The sequence below is a fragment of the Equus caballus genome, chromosome 19 (assembly GCF_041296265.1).
Source record: "Equus caballus isolate H_3958 breed thoroughbred chromosome 19, TB-T2T, whole genome shotgun sequence".
Lineage (NCBI taxonomy): Eukaryota > Metazoa > Chordata > Mammalia > Perissodactyla > Equidae > Equus > Equus caballus.
Genome location: NC_091702.1, coordinates 49,485,236 through 49,509,819, shown reverse-complemented (window position 1 = coordinate 49,509,819; position 24,584 = coordinate 49,485,236). Strand labels below are relative to the sequence as shown.

At 41.8% G+C, this 24,584-nt stretch overlaps 1 protein-coding gene across 1 annotated transcript; it reads left to right on the top strand.

The window, feature by feature from the left end:
• The first annotated feature begins 25 nt into the window (after positions 1 to 25).
• POGLUT1 (protein O-glucosyltransferase 1) lies at positions 26 to 22,335 on the top strand. Its single transcript, XM_001500712.6, has 11 exons — positions 26 to 276; positions 1,005 to 1,095; positions 2,174 to 2,317; positions 6,539 to 6,674; positions 8,837 to 8,958; positions 13,657 to 13,716; positions 15,288 to 15,387; positions 17,555 to 17,613; positions 18,645 to 18,812; positions 19,504 to 19,560; positions 20,016 to 22,335. Exons 1-11 carry the CDS (start codon positions 192 to 194, stop codon positions 20,170 to 20,172), a joined length of 1,179 nt encoding a protein of 392 aa, XP_001500762.2. The 5' UTR covers positions 26 to 191; the 3' UTR covers positions 20,173 to 22,335.
• The last annotated feature ends 2,249 nt before the right edge of the window (positions 22,336 to 24,584 follow it).

Here is a 24,584-nt window from a genome sequence, read left to right as displayed (position 1 = left end):
CTCCGCTTCCCGGCACCGCCTTCCCAGGGCCGCAGGGCCGGGGGCCGGGCTTGGGGGCGGGGCAGAGCGGTGCGCAGCCCTCTTTGTGCGGGGCGGCCTCCGCCCACGAGGTGCGGCCCCGAGGCCATCTTTGTGCGGGGCTGCGCTTCTGCCGGCGCCGCCGTGGGGACTCCGCAGTGGGTGGACTGGCCATGGAGCGGTGGGCTCTCTTGCAGCTTCGGCTGGGGCTGCTGTTGCTGCTTCTGCCCCCCGTGCCGGGCCGCCAGAAGGAGTCAGGTGAGCTCCGGGCAGGGCTGAGCCTGCGGCTGGGGCTCGAGCTCGGGCTCGGTCCGGAGACCCTCTCCCGCCCCGCTCGCTGCCCGGGGAGGCCGGCGTCTGGCTGATGCTTGGCGGCTGTAGCGCAGACCGGGGCCGAGGGCACCGGGGCGCTTTGGAGCGAAGATGAGAGTATCTAGGTGGCTGGCGCTGCTTCTCCTGCGCAGGACCCTGGAGAGTAACCCATCCTCTGGAGTTCTGAGTGATAATGAGGAGGAGAGGGAATTCCCCAGCGGGGATCGCCTGCGCCTGGCTACTCTGCATCTCCCTGAAACACCCTGGGGGATAATTCGTGTATGTGTGTGCATGCGTGTGTGTGTCCATTGCCATAAGAGATGAAAGGAGAGTTAATGTCTGTGGCTTTTAATTGATCCTCTTTATGGGGCTCAGTTTGACTAGTAAAAGGTGAGAATCCGTGTCACTCTCCAGTTTATCCCTAGCCTTCTGAGTACCAGGCATTAAGCCTGGAAATTTTCCAGTTTCTTGGACACCTGATGGCCGAGTAGAGGCGCAGAATTGACGTGAGTGCTGCAGAGTTACAGAACCAATCCTTCCTGGCTTTTCGTTTCCACTTGAGAGGAGGGAAGGGGGTGTCTGAAAGTTTTGGCCTTTTGTTGGTTCTGTTATTTGCTGTTAGCAAATAAGCTCAGGGCTGTTTTGTTAACCTTCATTTACTTCACTTTTTGAAGGTTCAAAATGGAAAGTATTTATTGACCAAATTAACAGGTCTTTGGAGAATTATGAACCATGTTCAAGTCAAAACTGCAGCTGCTACCATGGGTGAGTTCTTTTCTTTGATGTGTCTTTGAGGATTTAGTTCTTGCCACAAGGAAGTCCCCTAAGATCCCAGAGGACCTTGGTTGCAGTGGTCAGAGAGCCAAGCATGTTTTGAGATCAGTCGGAGTTTCTGAGGTGGTTTTCCTATTTCTAGGGAATAAAAATGCCCTGGGATAGGGGAGGTCAGTGGGCCTCAGCATTGTCAAGTTAGCTCATGTCCTTGTCTGTTTTCCCCACTGGACCAACAGCTTCTTGAGGTCAAGGCCTATGTTGTATCCCCAGTGCTGGCCTTCAGTAGGAACTCAGTAAATGAAGGAATTGAACAGATTTATAAATGAATCTAACCTTAAGATTCCTCTTGGTTATTTTTAAAGTATGCAAATTAGGGCTGGAGTGTAGTATGGTAGACAGATTCCTTTGGAATCAGCCCTGGGTTCTAGCCCCAGATGGCCCACGGATTGTCCCTGTGGCAATACACTTAACTTCTCTGGGTTTCAGATTTCTCTTCTGGTAAATAACAAGGTCCTTTTAGCTCCTCCTTATGTTATTCTATGACTCCTCAAAATAGTCACCTGATACTTGTGTTACTTATTGAAAACTTACTATGCACTGAACTTTAAAAGGGATACAAGATAGCGTAATTTCTGGTTATTGCTGTCAGGTGTCTGTGGGGTGGCTGTGGGCCAGATGGACCAGAACAAGAGAGTCAGACAGTGTCAGACTGTAAGGCATAAGCCCTACCTTCTGTGGGATTCAGAGAAGGGGAAGTCAGTGGGACTGGTGACTGGGAGAACGTGGGTGTGGCATGAGTAGGGAAGGTGGAATATGCATCAGGCAAGGGAGCGGCAGACCCGATGGAGAGAGGAAGAAGAGAGATGGACTTGCTTTTGATCTTTTGAGGTTGTGGCTGTTTTAGAGGACCTGTCGTGCTTCTAGGGGAAAAGTTGCTCAGTCCTGCCCTCTATTCTTTCCCTCAGCTTACTGTCTTCTCTAATACTAAACCTAAACCCACAGAGAGGCCATAGGTGGAATGGTACCCCTCTCTTGGCCTGCTTTCCTTGATGATTCCATTCTTTCCTAGTGTCATAGAAGAGGATCTGACTCCTTTCCGAGCAGGTATCTCCAGGAAGATGATGGCGGAGGTAGTCAAACGGAAACTAGGGACCCACTATCAGATCATTAAGAACAGATTATACCGAGAAAATGACTGCATGTTCCCTTCAAGGTAAGAGTTATGAGGTAAATATATCTTCTGACCTTATTATATATGGGCTTACTTGATACTGTACTTAAAGAGAAGCCACTTAAAGGGACCGACAGGCGAATCCCTCCTCACGTTTCAGAGGGATTATAAAATAGTGACAAGCCCTGCATGCCTCGGAATTGTTCTTGCCAACTCCTGTCCTCCTTTCTCCCATATCAAAGCCTGTCTATTCTCTCTTTGTGAGGCTTGGGAAGATCACTGGTTGTATTGGCTATGACTCTGCCCCTTGTGATCCTTCCCTGGATATAGTAGCTGCAGGACACAGGCAGATGAGACCTAGCACGAGTGAGCTGAGCGGAAGGAGGAGAAGTACTGACTGAGTGTCTGTCATGGGCCAAGTATTGTTCTAGATACCAAGAATTCCAAGAAAGGTGACAGAAAGGCAAGAGGAGTTACTGGGGGTCTGTAACTGGGGGTGCTGAAACTGGGGGTGCTGATGACACAGTGTACTCTAGCCAAGACTTCAAGTATGAGAGCTGACTTAACATATCAGTAGGCTGAGGGCTGGGGGGCATCAGGGAGGGTCACAGACTGACCTGGAAGTTGGGTTTAGGCAGCATTATATACGACAAATGATAAACCTCTCTGTTGGGAGTCTTTTTTTTTTTCTTTTTTAACTCAAATCATTATAAAATTACAAAGTACAAAATGCAGAGGGCATGGTATTCCCTTACTAAGATCTTCTTTTTAAACAATCTGTTCTGTCATTAAAAGTAAAATAAATGAGCAGTATTGCAAAAAACATGCATCCATTTAGATATAAGGATTTATATTATTTGTTCTTAATAACAACTTTATTACAAAGGAATACATTTTCATTGTCAAAAATACATAAAAACAAGAACAAAAAAGAAAATAAAGATGACTTAATATCTCACTACCCTCACAGTTGTATTTTGGTTATCAAGTGTCAGGGGCAAATAAGGTGATGGTGGGGAAAATCCTGGAGGCATTTTAAAGAGACATTTGTTTTATTACTTGGGACGATAATAGAGATTTTAAGCACAAATTATGAGTATAAAGGAATTCCTAATTCCCACAAGTGAGAAAGAAAATATGAATATAGGCATTGTTGGACTTTGAAGGCTTACCCAATGTTTAATAGTTAGCTGAACAATTTCTAGATGAAATAAAATACTTTCAAAGTTTCTCAAAGGCACGAAACTCTTATTCTGGACCTCAGAGCGTTTTGGTCAGAATCATGAGCTCTTTGAAATGTTCTTAAGGGAGTACAGAACCTTTCATTGACAATAAAATAGTCTGTATTTCTAAAGACATTAAAAGTTCCCTATCTCAACTACATGCACAACTAAGGAAAACAGAATTGGACAAAGGAGAAATAGAATGAAATAGTCAGAACCAATGTCCTTAATGAAATGGACACAGTTGTGTAATATTTCAGATTCCCATCTGGCTACAAATAGTATTTTTCTAGATCTAGATACTTTTAATTCACCCAGTTTCAGAAAACTGTATGACACTTAAAAAATGCAGTTCTGAACAAAATAAAATATAAACTCAGCATTTCAAGGATAAGCCGAGAGATTTTGCCAAGGAACCAGAGGACCGTCTCACTAACTCTGGAGACATGTCGTTTCAAAGATGGGGAATAATGGTATTTTTTTAATGATAGCTTCAGTGAGGTATGGTTGACATAAACTGCACCTACTTAAAATGTACAATTTGATACATTTTAATGTTTGTATATACCAAGATAATGAACGTATCTGTCACTCCCGAAAGTTTGCTTGTGCCTCTTTGCAATCTGTCTCTCCCACCCCTCCCTGCCATGCCATACCCCATCCTTAGGCATCGACTGATCTGCTTTCTCTCATTATAGATTATTTCCTAGAGTTCTGTGTAAATGGAATCACACAGTATGTGAAAGTGCTATTTTAAAAGCTGAATGTGAAAAAAAAAATGTTTTAGCTGTCACTTATAAATGTACTGCAATAATATATTTTTTTAACTTTTTTTTTTTTTTTAAGATTTTATTTTTTCCTTTTTCTCCCCAAAGCCCCCCGGTACATAGTTGTATATTCTTCGTTGTGGGTCCTTCTAGTTGTGGCATGTGGGACGCTGCCTCAGCGTGGTTTGATGAGCAGTGTCATGTCTGCGCCCAGGATTCGAACCAACGAAACACTGGGCCACCTGCAGCGGAGCGCGCGAACTTAACCAGTCGGCCACGGGGCCAGCCCCTATTTTTTTAACTTTTTAACTAGTTTTTTTTTTTTTTTTTAGCATTAAAAGAGTTTTATATGCACATGGTAAAATAGTTAAATAACTGGAAAAGATGTACAATGAAAAGAAAGTTTCTCTACCATCTTAGACCCCCTGACCTCTAGTCCCTGAGTCTTCCTCTCAAGAGACAACCACAGCTACCAGTTTTTTGTTTATCCTGCCAGAAATAGTCTATGCACATACAGTTATCTAGACTCATCAACACATTAGAACATGCTGTATCTTCTATTCTGCAACTTACTTTTCTTTTCCATATAACATTAGATTTTGAAATTGTTCCATAAGAGTATATAGAGAACACCTCAGTCTTTCCTGGCTGCATAATAATCCATTGGATGGATTTCTTTATTCAGTCCTCTTTGAATGGACATTTAACATCTTCTCTACCACTCCCTTTTGACTTTTGGCTAATGCAAACAATGCTGCAGGGAACATCCTTGTACGTACACCTTTCAGCACTCCTGTAAATATGTCTGCAGGCTAAAGTCCAAGAAGTAAACTAGGCCAATTAATGTGTTTTTTAAAATTGTGATCAGTAGAAGCAAATTGTTCTCCAAAGAGGTTGTGCCTACTTATACTTCCACCCCCACCCTCCATATATCCCATGCTCGGAGTAGACCTCACACCCTCACCAGTACTTGGTAGCAGCAGACTCTGTGATCTTTGCCAATCCAATTGGTGAAAACTAGTATCTCGTTTCACTGGCATTTCTTTTTTGTTGTGGTGACTATTTACTTATTTTTTTTTAATTGAAATATTTTACATATAACATTGTGTAAATTTAAGGTGTACAACGTAGTAATTTGATAATTTACATATTGCAATATGATTGCCATTGTAGCAATAATTAGCACCTCTATCATGTTACATAATTATCCTTTCTTTTGAGTAGTTGGAATGATTAAGTTCTAGTCTCTTTAGCAAGTTGGACGATCGTTACATTGTCTGTATTCACTGTACTGTGCATCAGATCTCTAGGGCTTATTTACAACTCATTGTCAGTTTGTGTCCTTAGACAACATCTGTCTTGTCCCTCCCACCCTCATCCCCTGGTAACCACCATGTCATTCCCTATTTTTAGAAGTTTGACTTTTTTGGGGATTTCTTTATTTATTAATACAGTTGAGCATCTTTTCTCATGTTTAGGAGCCATTGATATTTCTTGCAGTTGTCTCCCTATATATGAATCAATATTTTAAATCAGTCATTCCCACAATGCCAGAAAATTCTGGTCAAGCCTTGGAATGCTGCCCTCAGTATAGTGCTGGTCAGGACCTCAAAGGATGGGGCAGAAGAGCTAAGCTGTGAGTTTATCCTCTCTTTCCAGAAATCCTCTGAGGAGTCCCAGGGAGTCTAATCAGAAAGCTGTGTTATAGTCTTCATGATTGTGTACATAACACTCTTTTTCTGGCTTCCAAAACTGATTTTGATAGTGTTCTATATTCAGGTTGAAGATAGTGAAAATTTCCTATCTTTCCTTGTAAACTGTGAGTCTTAATTATAGTGGAAATAAAAATAATGTCTCTGTGAGAAGCAGAGCCCAAGGGACACAAGTAGAAAATCAGTTTTTCCAGTTCCTATCAGAATTTGTATCTTGCTTACTAATTAAACTACTCCATATAGGGGAAATAAAGAAAAAACTGGGAATGAATAGAGGAGAAGAAGTGCTAGGAGTAGCAATAATACACTCTTCAAACTTATGATGATCTAGTTGGAGAATCTGATTAAAGCATCGTAAGCTGGAGCAGCTTAGCTAGGAAAGATAACTCGCACAGTCTGAAAGAGTGGAAGAGTCCTTTTAGAAGCACTGCTTTCAGGAGACTTTGCAGTAGGGTGATGATCTAAACACTGGCCTCTCTGACTTTCAAAGTGTGAATGGAACCCTGCCTTGTCCTAGAGCAGGCACCGCCCTGGTGAATTTGTGGTATTTCTGGTTGACAGGTGTAGTGGTGTTGAACACTTTATTTTGGAAGTTATCGGGCACCTCCCGGACATGGAGATGGTGATCAATGTACGAGATTATCCTCAGGTTCCTAAATGGATGGAGCCTGCCATTCCAGTCTTCTCCTTCAGTAAAGTAAGTACAGGAGGAGCCATATGAGGGGATGGAGGGTGGTCCTCTGGGGTCTGAGCAGGAAAATATCGTCCTGGGACAGAGTCTGATGGGTAAGGATGAGGATGAGGCCTGAGGTCCAGGAATGGGTCTGTGTCCCTGTTAGCTTCACAGTAGTTGAGTAATAAGACTGAGGAGATGGGGTAGAGGACCTGTAAGTTATGAAAGTAAGATTGCTTAAGTGTCTATAGGGGTAGGGATAGAGGGTAGGGAATGAGAGAGGCCTAAGAAACCTATAGGACATTGGAGGTGGGTTTCAGAGATCCCACAGAGTGTGGGAGAGAGTGGCCCAAGAAAGTGTGTGGGCTTGGAGTTTGGGAGCACCTTCATACAAAAGTATTTGTTGAGCTCCTACAATGTATATATCAGCCATAGTATTGGATACCTTCTGTCCTGTCTGTCACTGTATCCCAAGCCCAGCATGGCTAACAGTCAAACCAAAGGTGTTAGTTTGTGCCCAGGCAGTGCACTGAGGTAACAAGCTTGGGATATCTGAGAGGGATATGTGAGGGGTGATCTTTGGGTCTAGTTATGGAGGCATAGGAGCACTGGAACACACCTGTGGGCTTGGAGAACTCAGGACAGTTGATAGCTTGTCAGTGCTCGGTTCCTGCAAATGGTGTATTGGCAGGGATGGGTCTTGGTTCCCTAGAGACTAGGTCTGAACGCATTTGGGTGCAGTGGTAGGGCAGCTAGAAGAGAGTGGATGGAAGATTCTCTGGGGGAAGAGTGGGTTTAGGAAAACCCTATGGACTTTGAGAAAAGGAACACCATCTCTGATTTGGTTTCTCCAAAGCAGAGGGACCTTTTATCCCCACTTTTCCTTTATCAAAGTTTACTTTCTCTCTAGACTTGTTTATTTCCTGTGTTGCCAGTGGGCTGAGACCACATTTGTGTTGCATTTCCCATGGTTGAGCCTCATTTCTCAAAAGTACTTGGTCCCGTTGTTTGTCATGAAACCCTTCTAGAAGAACAGATAGAGGTTCCCATGTAAGTCAGTAAGGACTTTATGTTTGTTATTTATCTGTTGTTTCTGTCAATGATAAAGTATGACCATCAGTGTACTAACTTTCTTTTCATCTTCACTTCCCTCCTTTTTTTAATCGGTGACTCCTAGTTTCTAAGGGAGAGATTTTAGTCTGTCAACTTCATAGTTAATATTGCAGCTTCTGTTGAGCAGTTGTTATGTCTGAGGTGCTTGGTGCATCACATAGCACACCACAATTGAGAGAAGGCAAATTGCACGTGTAATTCCAATGGAAGAAACAGTAGAGTGGGGGGGTTATCAGTGGCCAGAGTCTTAACAGGAGTAACCATTAAAAGAGAACAAATGGTTTCAAACTTTTTTCAAAAGATGTAGGATAATACCCCTTCACTCCATTCTGCCCATTGGTACTCCTGACCCTGATCAACGAGTAACCAAGAATTTATTGCCCAACCAGTGTGAACTCAACAGTGCCACAGTGTTAGGTAATACTAACACTTATTCACTACTTAGTATGTGCCACACACTCTTACATATACCAACTCATTTAATATTCAAAACAAGCCTATTAGATAGATAATATTCTTGATATTATTCTCTCTCCCATTACAAAGGTAAGAAAACTGAGGCATAGAAAGATTAAGTAACTTGCCTATAGTTGGAAAGAGGTAGAGTCAGCATTCAAACTCAGATGATCTGTCTCAAGAGCCCACTGTAATTCTTGCTCTCAAAGGCTCCATCTGGGAAATAACCAAGAACTGATAAGACAGTATACACTCCAAGTATGATAGCAGTTAAAAGATGAGAGAGCTATGTGATCATTCAGAATTGGGTATATGATTTCCTTAAACTAAAAACCATAACAATGTGTGTCCTCTAGAAAAATGGAACTTCGGGGAGTTAGAAAAGTTGACCTTTAATGTGATTTCAAACTCTGGGATTCAGTGAGTCCATAAATTTTAACCGTTATTTTTGCCTTTTAATATCTAGAGTCTAGACTTTGCAGACTAGGGAAAATATATCTTTGACAACGTAACCCCAGAGTAAGGCCTTTGTCCAGACCCTATGGCATGAATGCACTTTGCTGCTTCTTGCTCTGTTCTGAGACTGATTGAGAACAGCCTTTCTGTTTGTGTTGAAGACATCCGAGTACCATGATATCATGTATCCTGCTTGGACATTTTGGGAAGGGGGACCCGCTGTTTGGCCAATTTATCCTACGGGTCTTGGACGGTGGGACCTCTTCAGAGAAGATCTGGCAAGGTAGGTCCATTGGAAGATTTTTATTTGTTCCTCTTTGTGGGTCTTCTTGAAATAAACAGTAGTGTATAAACAATTACTTACTTTAAAATGACTAACTTTTTAAGTTAGAAATAAAAGACAAAAAACTGTTTATAGCATAAGCAATTTTGTATGTATATAAAAATATTTAGATAGCCATAAAAAAGATCAGAAGAACCTACCCGAAATATCAGCAATGCCTCTGTGGGGGAAATGATAAGAGCCTTTTCTTTAAATTTTTATGTACTTTAAGATTCTCTAAATATGAGTAAATTACTTTCATAATTAGAAAAAAATGAATAACCATGTTGTGGGGAGGATAGAAAATTACTTGGAGGAACATAAATGTACTTTATAATTTAGAGCTAAGTCCTTTAGTTGGGTATGGGGTGGGCATAAATGTCCCACAGGTATCTCAAGGACAGGCTTATTCCAGATCCTCTCTGATTCATGATTGCGACATGCCTTGGCCTGCCGACTCCATCCTGCCATCATGTCAGAATTTAGATTGTCCAGGTCGTCAAAGTTGTAGGTATCTCTTACCTAGCTACATTTTATATCACTGATTCAAACAATATTGGTACTTAATTAGCAAACTTCTAGAAACACAGTCTATATAGATCTTCTCTCAGATATAGAGAGAAAACAATAATTTAATTCAACTTTATTTCCACAAATGTCTATCACCTGTTCTAAGTGTGGCAGGAGATTCAAAGGGGATGAAGCGAATGTCCCTTCCCTGGAGAAACACGCGGGGCCACAGTCCTCGGTGGCCGTTAGAGTGCTGTGGGTAAAGAAAGAGTCTATTATCCAGTAGGTATAATTTGTAAATTATTTTTTTAAGATAATTTGGCTTCATATTGCATAGAACTGGAACTGGAAATTGTCTTTGTCCAACTCCTTCTTTCAGGAGTGAGAGAATGAAGGCCCAGAGAGGTTAAGTGACTTGCTCAAGGTCAGGCCAGTCTAGGCCTGAAGTGCTGGTTTCCAAGTGTGTTGTCCTCTCCACTTTACCAGTTCATGTCACCCGTATTCTCAGACACCGAGACCATCATTTCTTATGTAGCCTTTGATTTTTGAACATAATTTTGAGAGGGGGGAGAAAAGTCTTTAACCTTTTTTTCTCCAAGTTATTCTTGGCTTTACTTTTCTAAGCCTTATTTTTTCAAATACTGACAAATACCCTTTTCACATTCTTCCTTCTTTTTGTAGCTCTTTTTCCACCTGCTGTACATCTATTTTATTTTTAAAATCTTTAAAAACTTTTTTCTGATTATGAAACCTATACATGCTCATAACAATTTATAAATATGTCTCGCCTAAGCAATTTTTTCCTCACTTAGCAGTATGTCTTAGAAATCTTCCCATGTCAGTACATATGAAATGACCTCATTATTTTTGACAGTTGTATGGTATTCCATTGGATGGATAATAATTTACTTTATTATTTCCTTTGATGGACATTTAAGCTGGATATGTAATTATGCATAATTTCTTGTTTTCTGGACTATTTGAGTATGTTGCATACTTGATGACCCCGTCCCCCTCCCCACTTCAGTGTGTATTTCCTAAGAGCAAGGATGTTCTCTTTTATAACCACACTGCAATTATCAAATTCAGGAAACAATGTTGATACAACATGTAATTGTCCCAGTGATGTCCTGTATAGCACTTTCCCCCAGTCCAGGATCATGTGTTGAATGCAGTTGTTATGACTCTTTAGTCTCCTTTAATCTGGAACAGCTCTTCAGTCTGTCTTTCATGACATCGACATTTTGAAGAAAATAGGCCACTTTTTTTTACAGAATTTCCTTCAGTTTGTTTTTCTCTATTTCCTCATGATTAGATTCAGTTTATGCATTGCTGGCTTGAATACCTACTTAAGTGATTTTGAGTCCATTCGTGCCTCATTAGACATGCTAATTTTAATCAGTTGGTCAAGGTGTTATCCAGCTTCTCCATGGTGTAGTTACTATTTTCTCCCTTGTAAACTAATAAGTAATTTTTAGGGAAGACAAAATATGTTTTAAAATCTAATCTTATATGAACATGTTTTTATTTTGATACCTTCCCCTTTTATTCTTCAGTTGAATTTATTCATGATTATAGAATTGCAATTTTATTTTTTAGAGCCCTCCATTTGAATCTCTAGCCATATGATTTTATTTCTTACTTTGAAACTTTAATAATATGCTTGTTTATCCATCTGCAGTGATATCTGCCCCCCATTTTACTATTTTTATAATCTTTTTGGAGTTTGTCCCCATTGACTTATTATTCATTCTGTAGAAGAAGTCAGCATCCTTAGAGATTTAAAGATTTCACTCTGTCGGGAAGATGATTATAAAAGAGGTCAGGGGCAGCTGTGGTGGCCCCTGTTAGTGTTTGCCAGGAGGGAAAAGGTCCTAACACAGGTCTTTTGAGGGGTGGGGAGGAGGGTAGGAAGGATGAGAGAGAAGGAAAACAGAGATGATGCATAGTTCAAGTCTGTGTATGTTAAATGCATCTTTCCCAGGGACCAAGGAAATTTATACTAAAAATTTGAGTATAAATTGATACATTTTTTGTTGGGCAGTTTGGCAATATATATCAAAACTTAAAATGTATACATCCTTTGACTCAGCCCTTTCACTTCTAGAATTTATCCCAAGGAGTTAACTAGACAAGTGTGCAAAGATGTGTGTACAAAGATACTCACTACAGTGTTGTTTCTTAAAGCAAAAAGTCGGAAAAAGTCAGAAAGCCCATTAATAAGGAACGAAGTGAATTATGACATGGCTATAAAATGGAATACTGGCATGAATGGAAAGTAAAAGGAGTATAGGGCTTAAAAACAAGGACTCTCCGTTCAAACCCTGGCTCTTACCAGCTGTGACTCTGGGCAAATTGCTTAACCTTTCAAGGGTCCCCACTGTAAAGCAGGAATAATAAAACTCACCTCATAAGCTTGTGAGAGTGAATTAATATATGTATAAAGCACTGAGAACAGTGCCTGGAACATAGCAACAGCTATGTAGGTGGTGGCTCTTATTATTATCTTTAATATTTGTCCTAATATGAATGTTACCTAACAGCATGCATGATATGACCTCTGTTATGTACAGCAAGGTCTCTCAATCTTGGTACTGTTGACATTTTGGGCTGGATCATTCTTTGTTGTAGGGGACTGTCCTGTGCATTGTAGGATGTTTAGCAGCATCCCTGGCCTTTACCCACTAACTGCCAGTGGCAGTCTCCATATTGACAATCAAAAAAATAGACACAGCCAAATGTCCCCTGGGGGAGACGGGCAAAATCACCCCCCACTGAGAACCACTGACGTGCAGAGATGATTGGAAGGAAATTCTTCACTGAAACATTAAATTGTTAAAGATAGTTATCTGTAGGGGCTGACCCGGTGGTGCAATGGTTAAGTTCACATGTTCCGCTTTGGCGGCCTGGAGTTTGCCGGTTCAGATCCCGGGTGCAGACATGGCACCACTTGGCAAAGCCATGCTGTGGTAGGCGTCCCACATATAAAGTAGAGGAAGGTGGGCACGGATATTAGCTCAGGGCCAGTCTTCCTCAGCAAAAAAGAAGAAGATTGGCAGTGGATGTTAGCTCAGGGCTAATCTTCCTCAAAAAAAAAAAGTAGTTATCTGTAGGTGGGCAGATTCCAGATGATTTTTTTTACTTTTATTTTATGCTTTTCCGTTATAATTTTATATAATGGGCCTATCGTTTTTCCACTAAAAAAACACAAACATAAAACAAAAAACTCAGTGCTCTAGTGTTTATATTTTGGTCGGAGGGAGTATGGGGCAGAGTGAGAGATAATTCTGGCCTTGGGCTGGAGAATCAGGTAAAGATGATCCAGCAAGAAAAGTCTAGAAGATAAGGCAGGAAGATACGGTGCAGTGCTCTCAGCTGAGAGAAAATGAGTAACGTGACACTGAATGTATCTGAGAAGCATCTCCACCTGGAAAGTTCATCTCTTGAGTCTCTCCATTTCAGTGAAGAGCCCACTCATCCCTCGTGAACTCCAGGTCAGCCCTCCTCCTCCTTTTCAGAGGAAGATGCTACACAAACTTCTGTGCAGGGTTCCTGTGAAGAAAGTGAAGGATGGTGCACCTGTGAGCTAGCAGTTTCAGCAAGAAAGGCTGGTCATGGTAATGTGCACTGGGACCTGAGTTTCAGGGACTTTGTCGTTACGGAGCACTTAGTCCAGCTGCAAGAATACCAGTGCTTTGCAAAGTCAGACTATCTCTGATGCTACCTCCTACACATCCAAAACGTGAAGTCAGGGTGATTTCTTTGCTTGCCCTTCATGCAAGTTCTGATATTTTCTGCAGTTCTTTTTGTCTATTATTTATCAGTAGCACTCTACTTAAAGTAAAGAAGAAATCCTCATTGTACTGAATTAAATAGCCCTAAACATGTCATTTAGGGTTTGGGTACTTTTCTTCAATGTTGTTAACTTAATGGAGCAATAGATTTGTAGATATTACTGGCTAGCACCTCCAGGGGAAGGAACAAATAACAAAAGGGAACATGATGTCATTTAGGGCTTTTTCTTTGGAGTAGCCTGGATCAGACTTATTTAAAAATGTAAAGCTCTGAACTAATCAACAGAAATGGCTGAGACACATCCTTATATAGTTAAGAAAAAAATACAGAAACTAATCAAAAATCTGTTTTTAGGTCAGCAGCACAGTGGCCATGGAAAAAGAAAAATTCCACAGCATATTTCCGAGGTTCAAGGTGATTATATTTTCTGACATTTTACAAAGATATTCTTCCAATTAATGTTTAAAATATAAGTAATTTTGAGGGTGTGAAGAACTCTAGCTCAAAGAGAAAGCTAACTAAGAAATGAACATAGAATCACAGAATTTTAGACTAGAGAAGAACTCAAATTATTGGCTCGAATCACTCTTAATTGAGCTGAAATTCAAAGAGGTAAAGTTTATCCATCTATCCAGCAGCTATTTACATGTGCCACGAGTGTGACGGGCGTTGAGTATATACTGTCATGCATCAGCAGGCAATTTTGTCATTGTGGGAACATATCAAAGTGTACTTACACAAACCTAGATGGTGTAGCCTACTACACACCTAGGCTGTATGGTACTAATCTTATGGGACCGCTGTTGTATATGCGGTCTGTCGTTCACTGAAATGTCATTATGTGGTGCATAACTGTAATGTTAAACAGAACAGATGCGTTGTCCTCTTGCCTGAGAGCATATAGTTTCCTAGGAGAAGCTTATGATTTTGCCCACAGTGACTCTGCCAGTTAATGGCGGAGCAGGCACCATCACCAGTTCTCCTGATTGCCTTTTTCATCAGACCATGTGGCTGCCAAACGGTGGTGGAGGGCACAGACTGAGACAGGTGGAAATGCAGCGGGGAACAGGGAAGAGGGGAAGGAAAAAGGCTGGGGAAGGACCTTATCCATGTTCAGCTCTGTGTCCCCAGTGCCCAGAACAGTGTCTGCCACGTAGATGCACAATAAATATTTGTCAAACAGGTGAATACAACAGAGACAGTGAGGGAAGAAGAGTTTTGTAGTTTTCTCGGTGGGTCCTTGTGAGAGATCATGCCCTCTGTTCAGACGGGCCCAACAGCCACTGCTTACTGATAAGTTCCTTATCAATTTCTCTGATTCTCAAATCTTGAGATCATAGATTCTTAACTTGGGATCCAGGTGTGGACTTCAAAGGTTTTAGGACTTCCTTGAAATTATATGGGGATGTGTGCATTTTTCTAGAGAGGGTATCCACGGTTCTCATCAGATTCTCAGCAGGCCCATGACCCCTCAGATGTCAAGACCGTCTGCTACTTGGACCATAACTAGGACTTCTACATACAGTCTTGAGGTTTTTAAGCCCCCCCTTTTTTTAATTTGAATATCCTACTGGATTTTACAGAACACACACAACAAAGGCCCTGTGGCTGTTTTGGTGAGTGATGATTACCTAGTCACACAGCTATGAGAATAGTGATTATAGAGGCTATGTGAACCCTCCTAACAGGGAGCTCATTCCCTGGGGTATGGCTGTAGTGACCAGAACAACATAATCTTAAAGACTAGATGTGAGCAGAGAAGGGCAAATACTCCCCACCCCTGAAGGGTAAAGTGGGGAGCAGCCCGGGCCCACCTCAATGCTGCAATGTCTCGTGCCCCTCCTCTACTGTTAACGTGACCAATGAGTTGTCCATCTGTGCATACAGTCATTGCACTGGGTCCAGTTACTGCTTACCTTTCAGAGATTGGGAACAGGATTCTGGTGCAGGACACATAGTTTTATGTCATGTTTTTTCTTTTATAGGACAAGTCCAGAACGAGATCCTCTCATTCTTCTATCTCGAAAAAATCCAAAACTGGTTGATGCAGAATACACCAAAAACCAGGCCTGGAAATCTATGAAAGTAATCACCGGTCATCTGAGTAGAACTACAGACGTGAACATTCTCACTCAAAGAACGTTGCCACCTGGGGAGAGTTTCAGATTAGGTTTCCTCTCAGTGGCGGGATGAATGTAGGGGAAGTTCCATGAACTAGTATTAACATACATGTAAATTATTCTTTTTCAAACTGACAGTGCTTCTCTGGCCCACGTTATGACTAGTATTTTATACTGCTTTGAAGGTTGAGACCAGAGACCACAGACTTTTTATGTAAAGGGCCAGATGGTAAATATTTTAGGCTCTGCGGATCGTATGGTCTCTGTTGTAGTTATTCAGCTCTGCCGTGGCAGCACGAAAGCAGCCATAGAAGATACATAAATGAATGAGCGTGGCTATATTCTAATAACACTTTATTTATGGCGCTGAAATTTGAATTTCCTGTAACTTTCACATGTCATAAAATATTTCTCTTTGGATTTTTTTCAGCCATTTGAAAGGTAAAATATTCTTAGCTTATGGGCCATTTACAAAAACAAGCAATAGGCTGGATTTGGCCTGTGGGTTGTAGTTTGCCAACCCCTGGTTTAAACCAGTGGTTCTCAACCAGAAAGCTTAAAAATGCATCAAATGAGGCAGAATCTCTGGGGATGTGGTGCAGGCATCTTCATTTGTTTAAAACTCCCCAAGTGCTTCTGAGGTGAAGCCAGCAATGACTGGCTTCTCCAGTGTGGAGTCCATCTCTGTCTTCTTAACTCTGTGACTTCTTGCCTTATTCAAAGAATTTTAAGCCCTAAATGTCTTCATCTGAAATTTCCATATACCATGTGAGGATGACGTGAGGAAAATGTTTAAACTTCTTGTGGGAAAAACTAAGTATATCTGAGATGCATGTATTTATCATTTGATAGTTTTAATCAAACAGGAGCACATGAAGTTTAAGAAACTTTGTTAAAAAAGAAAAATATGGGGGCTGGCCTGTTGGCATAGTGCTGGGGTTCACGTGCTCCAGTTTGGCAGCCTGGGGTTTGTGGATTCAGATCCCAGGTGCAGGCCTACACACCGCTCATCAAGTCACGTTGTGGCAGTGTCCCACATACAAAACAGAGGAAGGTTGGCACACATATTAGCTCAGGGACAATCTTCCTCAAGCAAAAAGAGGAAGATTGGCAACAGATGTTAGCTCAGGGCCAATCTTCCTCACAAAAAAAGGAAAAAGAAAATGTATCTATTCAGCACAGCATCTACTAGGGAGGCTGCAAAAGCAAGCAAGACTTGTTCCCCTCATCAAGGAGTTTATCATCTGCTAAGGTAGCTGGAATATAGATGGGGTCTCAAACTCAAATGCCCCAAAGGGCCACAATAGTGAACAGGAGAGAGTGCTAAAGGTCCAGCCATTGCTGCCAGAGGGAATAGGAGCCCAGTTTGCCAAATCCCTTTTTTTCCTAAGAAAAGTTGGAAGTCTGGATTTTTGTAAGAAATATCCTACCACCCAGAAATGTTGGCAGTGGTTTGATTTTTTTTTTTCCTTCGGTGAGGAAGATTGGCCCTGAGCTAACATCTGTTGCCAATCTTCCTCTTTTTGCTGAGAAAAATTGTCGCTGAGGTAACATCTGTGCCCATCTTCCTCTATTTTGTATGTGGGATGCCTGCCACAGCATGGCTTGATGAGTGGTGCATAGGTCTGTGCCTGGGATCCAAACCTGCGAACCCTGGGCTGCTGAAGTGGAACGCATGAACTGAACCACTACACCACTGGGCCAGCCCCTTGAATATTTAAATACTTTGCATGCTCAACAAAATTTGTGTGTGGGTTACACCTCTAAGCCCCCCAGCCTCCACTTGTAATCTCCTGTGTCATATAACGTCCACAGAGTGAACTGTGCTGCAGCATGACCTCCGAGTTCAGAGGAGTATCTGCTTGGCATCAGGGGAGCTTAAACTCTAAAATCAGACAGACCCAGGTTAAGACTCTAGCTATTCTCCTTAGCCCCACGTGACCCTGAGCCAGTCTCCTAACTTCTCGAAGCCTCGGCTTCTTCATCTATAAAATGGGATAATAATGCCACTGAAGTGTGTTTCTTGTGAGACTTAACCGAGGTCATGTTGGTGGACTGTTTAACAACACTTGCTGCATGGTGGTCTTCAGTAAATGCTACTGTAACACTCACAACTTGCTTTTCATGTCAAGGACACCTTGGGAAAGCCAGCTGCTCAGGATGTGCATCTTGTGGATCACTGCAAATACAAGTAAGACCCCGGGACTCCTGACGCTCTCGGTTTCCCATTGCTTTTGGAGTAGCTTCACTTTGGGTGAGAACTTTAGTACTAGGGCCCAGCTGGGGTTTAGGAAAGTGGCGTTCATTCATTTAGCTGTTGTTTACAGAGGGCCTGCTGTGCCTAAGGCTCTGGCTTGAGTTCTGTGGGAACGGCAAAGACAATGAAATATGGGCCCTGCTTCCATAGAGCTGATGTTCTAGTAACCAAAGTGGTGGGATTCCCTCTCTCCGTAGCCCACCCAGCCAGCAGCCGAAGTTAGATGTAGTATTTATCAGGTTAATAAAACAGTTTAAGGTTCAACATGAATAAAGCGTATGTAACTAAAATATTAAAATTAAATGCCAGGACTAAGAAATAGATGAACAGGTAAAACCAGGTCAGGAGGAGGGCAGTGGGGTGCTGATTGCACTGCACAGTGGGAACTATAGGGGGAAGGCGACTCTGGTTGGAGACGGGTCCATGTATGAGAAATGCTGGAAAGAAATGTTCTTTTCTAAGACAGCTTTTTTTCAGGGAGCGTTTCTTTAAAGATTGATTAGGTATACCTGGTCCTCCTCTCCCGACTTCAGAAGAAGAGGGAATAGGGGATGCCTCTGACAAGATGGGGTACTCTATGGGCAAAACAAGGTTGAGGGGGCCACGATGAGTTAGAGACATTAGGCCTAGCAAAGCTTGTGGGAAAGGGTGAGGCATTGTCTCCATCTGAGCCTTGTATCCTCTCTCCCCAGCACCCAGCTCCTGGCCCAATCTTGCTCTGCCTGGAGAAAGTATCCCCCTTTTCCCTTCACCCCGACATTCCCAGGAGCAACCTGTAGCCCCTGGAAAAGCAAGGAGCTTATGGAAACCCCAGAGGGACATGCTGATGCGTCCTTGAAAACTGAAAATGGAAAAAGAAGGGAGGGGTGATAAAAGGAGAGAAGAGGAGGAGGGAATAAGAAAAAAGGTCCTATTTGTGGCAGCAGGCATACAGTATCAAGTATATTTTGTTCTTTCTTTCCCAGGTATCTCTTTAATTTCCGGGGTGTAGCTGCAAGTTTCCGGTTCAAACACCTCTTCCTGTGTGGTTCACTTGTTTTCCATGTTGGTGATGAGTGGCTGGAATTCTTCTATCCCCAACTGAAGCCGTGGGTTCACTATATCCCAGTCAAAACAGACCTCTCCAACGTCCAGTAAGCAGCTCTCTCCCCCGCAAGCTGAACTTCTGATGATTCCCACGATCTGCCTCTAAGTCCCCAGCATTTATTCCTGATGACTTTTTTCCAGTGAAAGCTTTTTTTCTTATTTAGTTCTCTTATATAGGCTATGAGTGGGATAACACTTAATTGAAAAAGTGTTCTAATGTTGGTTTGAAGTGTAACATTCAGACAGCATGCAAGGGAAAAGCTCTAATCTCTCACAGAATGAAGATGGGGATATTCCATCTTGTTATATTGTCAAAGGGACTTTCAGATACAGCGTGAGAATTGACACCAGTGAAGCCGAGGCAAATTTTCTCTCATGATGGGAGGAGCTAGGGAGAGGTGTGGAAAGGGACCAGAAAAGAGAGCCCAGTGCCCTCTTCTCGGGGCCAGAGCAGAAAACAAGAGGGAAGTTTTTTTTTCACTGTTGATTTTTGATGTATATTACTGAACATTTCTCTATTTTCTCAACTATGTCCCAAATCTACAATAGGTTGCCTTTATCCTGTGTGTGGGCTGTTTGTTGTTGTTATTTTGTTCCTGCAAGGACCCTGATACCTTTGCTTTAGAGAAAAAAATAATCCACTAGAGATTATCCATAGACCTCACTCTATGATCTTTCTGACTTAGTATTCATGAACTTGGTCTATATTGCAGAGTCTAATAATTCTTTCCATTTTAGGGAGCTATTGCAGTTTGTAAAAGCAAATGATGACATAGCTCGAGAAATTGCTGAAAGGTAACTTCTGTTCATTTTTCCTTTTCCATTTTACCCTATCATCCCCCTTTTGCCCTAGCTAAAGTTATACGAGTCTTGTTACCATGGTGATTTCCAGATTTCATCCTCATTATACAGACGTGATCAGAATTAAAGCTGTCCTGGGGGGAAAAACACACCTTTACATATGTCTCAAGCTCGTCCTTTATAAGAAGTAGACTAAAATCTTTGAGGAAATTAAACAAGTACTTGTTCTGAGCATTAGCTGTATGTATGTTTGTTCTTAAGAAAATAATATTAAATTCTGTTGCTAAACACGTGTGTGGATATGAAAGCTATAGGGTTGGTTCTGCGGATCAAGTGAATTAATTCATATAAAGCACTCTGAACAGTGCTTGACACAAGGTAAGCCCTCAAATGTAAGCTAGTATTATTAAATGCTGTGCTTTTAATGTTCTTGTTAATCTTGTCTCTAGGGGAAGCCAGTTTATTATGAACCACTTGCAGATGGATGACGTCACCTGTTACTGGGAGAACCTTTTGACTGAATACTCTAAATTCCTCTCCTATAATGTAACAAGAAGGAAAGACTATGATCAGATTATTCCCAAAGTTTTGAAAACTGAACTCTAGTAGTCATCATCGGACCTTAGTCCTCTTGATGGCAGCAAAGCTCAGATATCCTGCAGTGAGCAGCTTATCATGAGTGTGGCACCTATACTTTGAATACTGTTATCAAGCCAAATATCTGGTTTTCCTTATCATGCTGCACCCAGAGCAACTCTCAAGAAAGATCCAAACTGTCTATAATACAGATATGAAGCAGCTCAACGCTTTGGCTGAATAAGGGCCAGAAATCATGAGATACGGGTTTTGAACCTGATTCTACTTTTCATTTCTTAGGACCAATCACAGCTTGTGCCTCAGATCATCATCCACATGTATATGTCCATCACTGTGAAACTGACTGTGTCCACAGGGTGATGCCCTTTGTCCCATTACGTGGAGCAGAAAATCAATCATTTGGACGAGTACAGCTCATCACCGCAACTCTGCAGTTATTCTAGGCTTGATCTCTGTCACTGTGTTTTAATGTAGGAAGCCCTCTAGGGTTTCTGAAAAATGCCCGGGATCATTTCCTAAAAGGTGTAAGGAAGCAGTTGTTGTGCTATGCAGTGATGAAGGGATTCTCTTTTGTAAAAGCATAAACTCTTTAGTACTCAGGAGGTTTCTATAATGCCACATAGAAAGGGGCCAATTGCATGAGTAATTATTGCAATTGGATTTCAAATTCCCTTTTTGTGCCTTCACACCCTTCTTTTATTGTCTCTCTCTCTCAAAAAAAAGAGACAAAAACCTCTTAATAAATTTAGGAAGTAGTCCTACTCTTTAAAGGAACTGTGCACAAAACAGCAATTCTTCCTTACCCTTTGCACACCCTTAATATTTTCCCTCCTTACGCTGGCAGCATCCACGCTCTCAGTGTTCTGCAGGAATCTCAAGGAGTCTTCATATATGAAATGCTGTTAAGTTGGGAGTTTAGAGCATTCGACTTTAGCACTTACTTACATAGGAAATAATTATTTTAGTGTGAATCTGTATTGGAATGTCTCTTTTTCCCTTTTTTACCTTTTGAAAAAGACACTTGGATAGTAGTTTAGCCCCTCAGGATGCTCTCCTTAACATAGTCAAAAATGAAGAAAAATTTGTAGATTAAAATCCATGTAGTCTGAGGACTCAGAACCATCCTTGTCCCTTAGGCCCAACCTTTCCACAGAGAAATCAATTCTTTCCTTTGCCTCTTAAGAACTGTTGTATTAACTGGTTTCAAAACTAGTAAATGTGAGATGCAGTCACATCAAATCAGGGATTTTATTCCATTTGTGAGAAACATACTTGTCCTTTTAAACTCCCTTCCACAAAATTTCAAGCCTAAGGACCTTCTTAGAGGAGCTGGATATTCCTGGTAAGATCATTTCATGGAATAAGGCAGATGTTTAAAGTTGGATTTTTTGTTTTTGAGTATTAAAATTCAGGGGGACCGTGTCCTCAGGTGCTATGAGTCTGGCGATAAGCAGTCCAGGTTTCTGTGTTGTACTGTGGTTTGGCTTGTCAATATGAGGCCCTAGTAGATGTTATCATTCTCTCTGTATGTTAATTTTCCTCTCACTAAACTAGGAGTAAAATTTGCTGTCCTTTGGATTAGGAGCTGAAGCTGCATTTCCCTGGAAATGTTTCCTATTTTGCTTCAAGTTTTGGCTCAAGCATCATCTTCTCTCTGAATCCTTTTTTTTCATTCCTCGAGGCAGTTAGGGGCTATCATAATATTTGGCTCATGCTTGTATTATATGATGTCGCATTGCACTGCAGTTACTTGACTGTTTCTCCTCCTGTTCTGTGAGCTTCTTGATGGGTGGGAATCATGATTTAGTCATCTCGATGACTCCATTATCTAGCACAGTGCCTCACACAGAGTAGATACTAAAGAATTGTTGGAAGGATGGATGGATGGATGGATGGATGGATGGATAGAGACAGACAATTGGTTTAACTAGATCCTGTTAACAGATTGCCCAGCCGTTGGCTCCAAGGAAGACTGGACAAGACCGTAAGAATTGGATCAATGCAAATTCTCACCTGCCCTTTGAAGAGTCAATAAGGGCACTTTTGTATTTAAATACAGCAAATATTATTAAGATTTTATACGTATTTGTTTAATTCAGTGTAGCTGGTATGAGGATGGTGTGTAACTACATGTAAAATGTATGTTTTTGAAAATAATTTTTACCCCCATAACTTTTGGAGGTTGTTGTTACATGTTGTTGTTAACACTAGCTGGGTCCCAAACTTACCCTTTCTTCCTCAGAGAACTAAAGGCTACACTTTTCTTCAAGGAAAGAGAATAATTTTTCTTATCTGAATGGAGTGGGATACATGGATAACATGAGGAATGCTTTTCCTTTCTTTATTTGGGGAGTATCGTGTGTGTGATGTGGTGAGTATTCCACCTTATTCTACAGTATTAGGTCAGGTTGTCCTAGTTGCCAAGACCAGACCCCACCTCTAGCTAGTTTAAGCAAAAGAACTTATTAGAACGATATGAGGGCATCTCGAAGAAACTAAACAAGTTTTGTAGCAGTTGGAAGGGTAAAACGCAGGTCAACTCCAGGAATCTCAGCAAGAGTTTTGGACTATCTCTAGAGTGCTGCTTGTGCAGTTCCAAAGACCTCCAGGCTGTCTCTTAGCCAAGATTCCCAAAAGAAGAAAACTGAATGGGCTCCTTTGGGTCTGCTCCAATGAGGATAGTTCCCTACCCTCAACCCTACACTGACTACAAACAAGAGCACACACAGATACATAAAAACCTGTCTTCCCATGCATCTGAAGATGCCTTCATTCAAGATAGTCCTGCTGCATCCAGAGGGAAGGTATTGTGGGTGAGGCAGAGCGGTACGATTACAATTACTCCCTTAATATTTATCAAATACTTCTTGAGCATCTACTGTGCACAGAGGGAGATAAGAAAATGTTGCTGCTGGCCTCAAGGAGCTCTGTAGTTGAGATGATAAAGTAAACAACATGATGAGAAGCATCATAGGTAGAAGATAATTAAGGCGACACGAGGCCTTAATCATAAAGCCAATTATTCATCAAAACAGTGTGGATTTTGAGTTTAGTGGAAGAAGAAATTTCCATCCGGCAGATGGGAAACTTCACAGAGGTAAAAATTGAGTTATGCTTTGAGAGATGGGTTAAATGAAGTGGTCCTTGGAGTTCAAAATTCATTCTCCCTGTGGAAACAGTTTATGTTGTATACAATATAATACAATGTAATATATGTAGCAAGAGCAGTACCTGGTGAACCTGGCAGGGAAAGGGAACCTTCTGACCCCGGGGAGAAAATTCATGATGGAGGAAGAAGCTATTGGGTTCTATGAGCAGAACTCAGCAACAAGGGCTGAGGATAGGAGAATGGTGGTCCCAGGCACAGTGTGGTGACTGCCCTGAAATCCTTCCCTGATGCCTTTACGGTGGCAAATGCACGTCCTGGGGAGGAGAGAGCTGTATGTGAAACAGTCCAAGCAAACCTCATAACATCTTTTGGCTTAGTGTTGCTCTGAGACCCTTCAGAAAGAGCAGACCACGGAGGAGGGCGAGTAATTCCCTAGTAGTAAAAGAAGCCCGGGGGTCTTGGAGTGTGGGAGAGTGACAGAAGCAGGTAGTCTGAGGAGCTGAGATAGAATAGTAGCAACAGTGTGAGCAGGGGCCAAGGGTCTGGGTACTTTTCGAGGTACTAGATAGTAAAGGAAACCTTACAAATGAGGCTCCGGTTACCCAAAGAAGGAAGCTATGGAGTTAGCGAAATTTGCCTGTTAATATAATCTCATTTTTTCCATATAGGGTAGTGAATCCTGGGGACATCTGAGTTGAATATAAATGACTTCATTAGTATCTGCCTGACACCCCCGCCCACGGATTCCAAGTCCTCCCTCATCCCAGAATGATTTTGGGGTCATCTTAAGCATCAGGCTTTTTCTACGTGTAGACTAAACAGACTGCACAGCCATTTTCTTGGGCTTGGGACTTTCTCCTGGTGCCCACCTATGACTATATGGGATAAACAGCAACCTGGAGCCAGAGCCAGGAGTCAGGGGATCTGAATTTTTCATTCAACAACCTACATGCCAGACACCGTGCTGGGTCCTGGAAATACAGGGATGAATATACGTGGTCTCTGACCTTAAAGTTAGTCTACTGGGTCACATCGGCAAATAGGAAATTGTGATACAATGTAGTAAAGGCTATGATGGGAGCTGAATCTAATCCTGTCTCCCAGACACGGGAGAAATCTTCCTGGCGCTGTCCCTAATTCAGCTAGTCATTCTAGCCAATCACTTCTCTGGGCCTTATCTACAGAATTCCAGCTCTCAAATTCCAGAATTCTATTTACTGTATTCTACTAAAGAATGTAGCAATTTTGAATTACATCTAGAAAGGAACAAAGGCGGGGGTGGAGATTGGCAAAGAGACTAAGAAACTATGGT

Excerpts from the sequence above, each read along its gene's own strand:
- POGLUT1 (XM_001500712.6), top strand. The coding sequence starts at position 192 with ATGGAGCGGTGGGCTCTCTTGCAGCTTCGGCTGGGGCTGCTGTTGCTG. Across the intron at positions 2,318-6,538 it reads GACTGCATGTTCCCTTCAAG|GTGTAGTGGTGTTGAACACT; the intron begins GTAAGAGTTATG and ends TCTGGTTGACAG. Across the intron at positions 8,959-13,656 it reads TTCAGAGAAGATCTGGCAAG|GTCAGCAGCACAGTGGCCAT; the intron begins GTAGGTCCATTG and ends ATCTGTTTTTAG.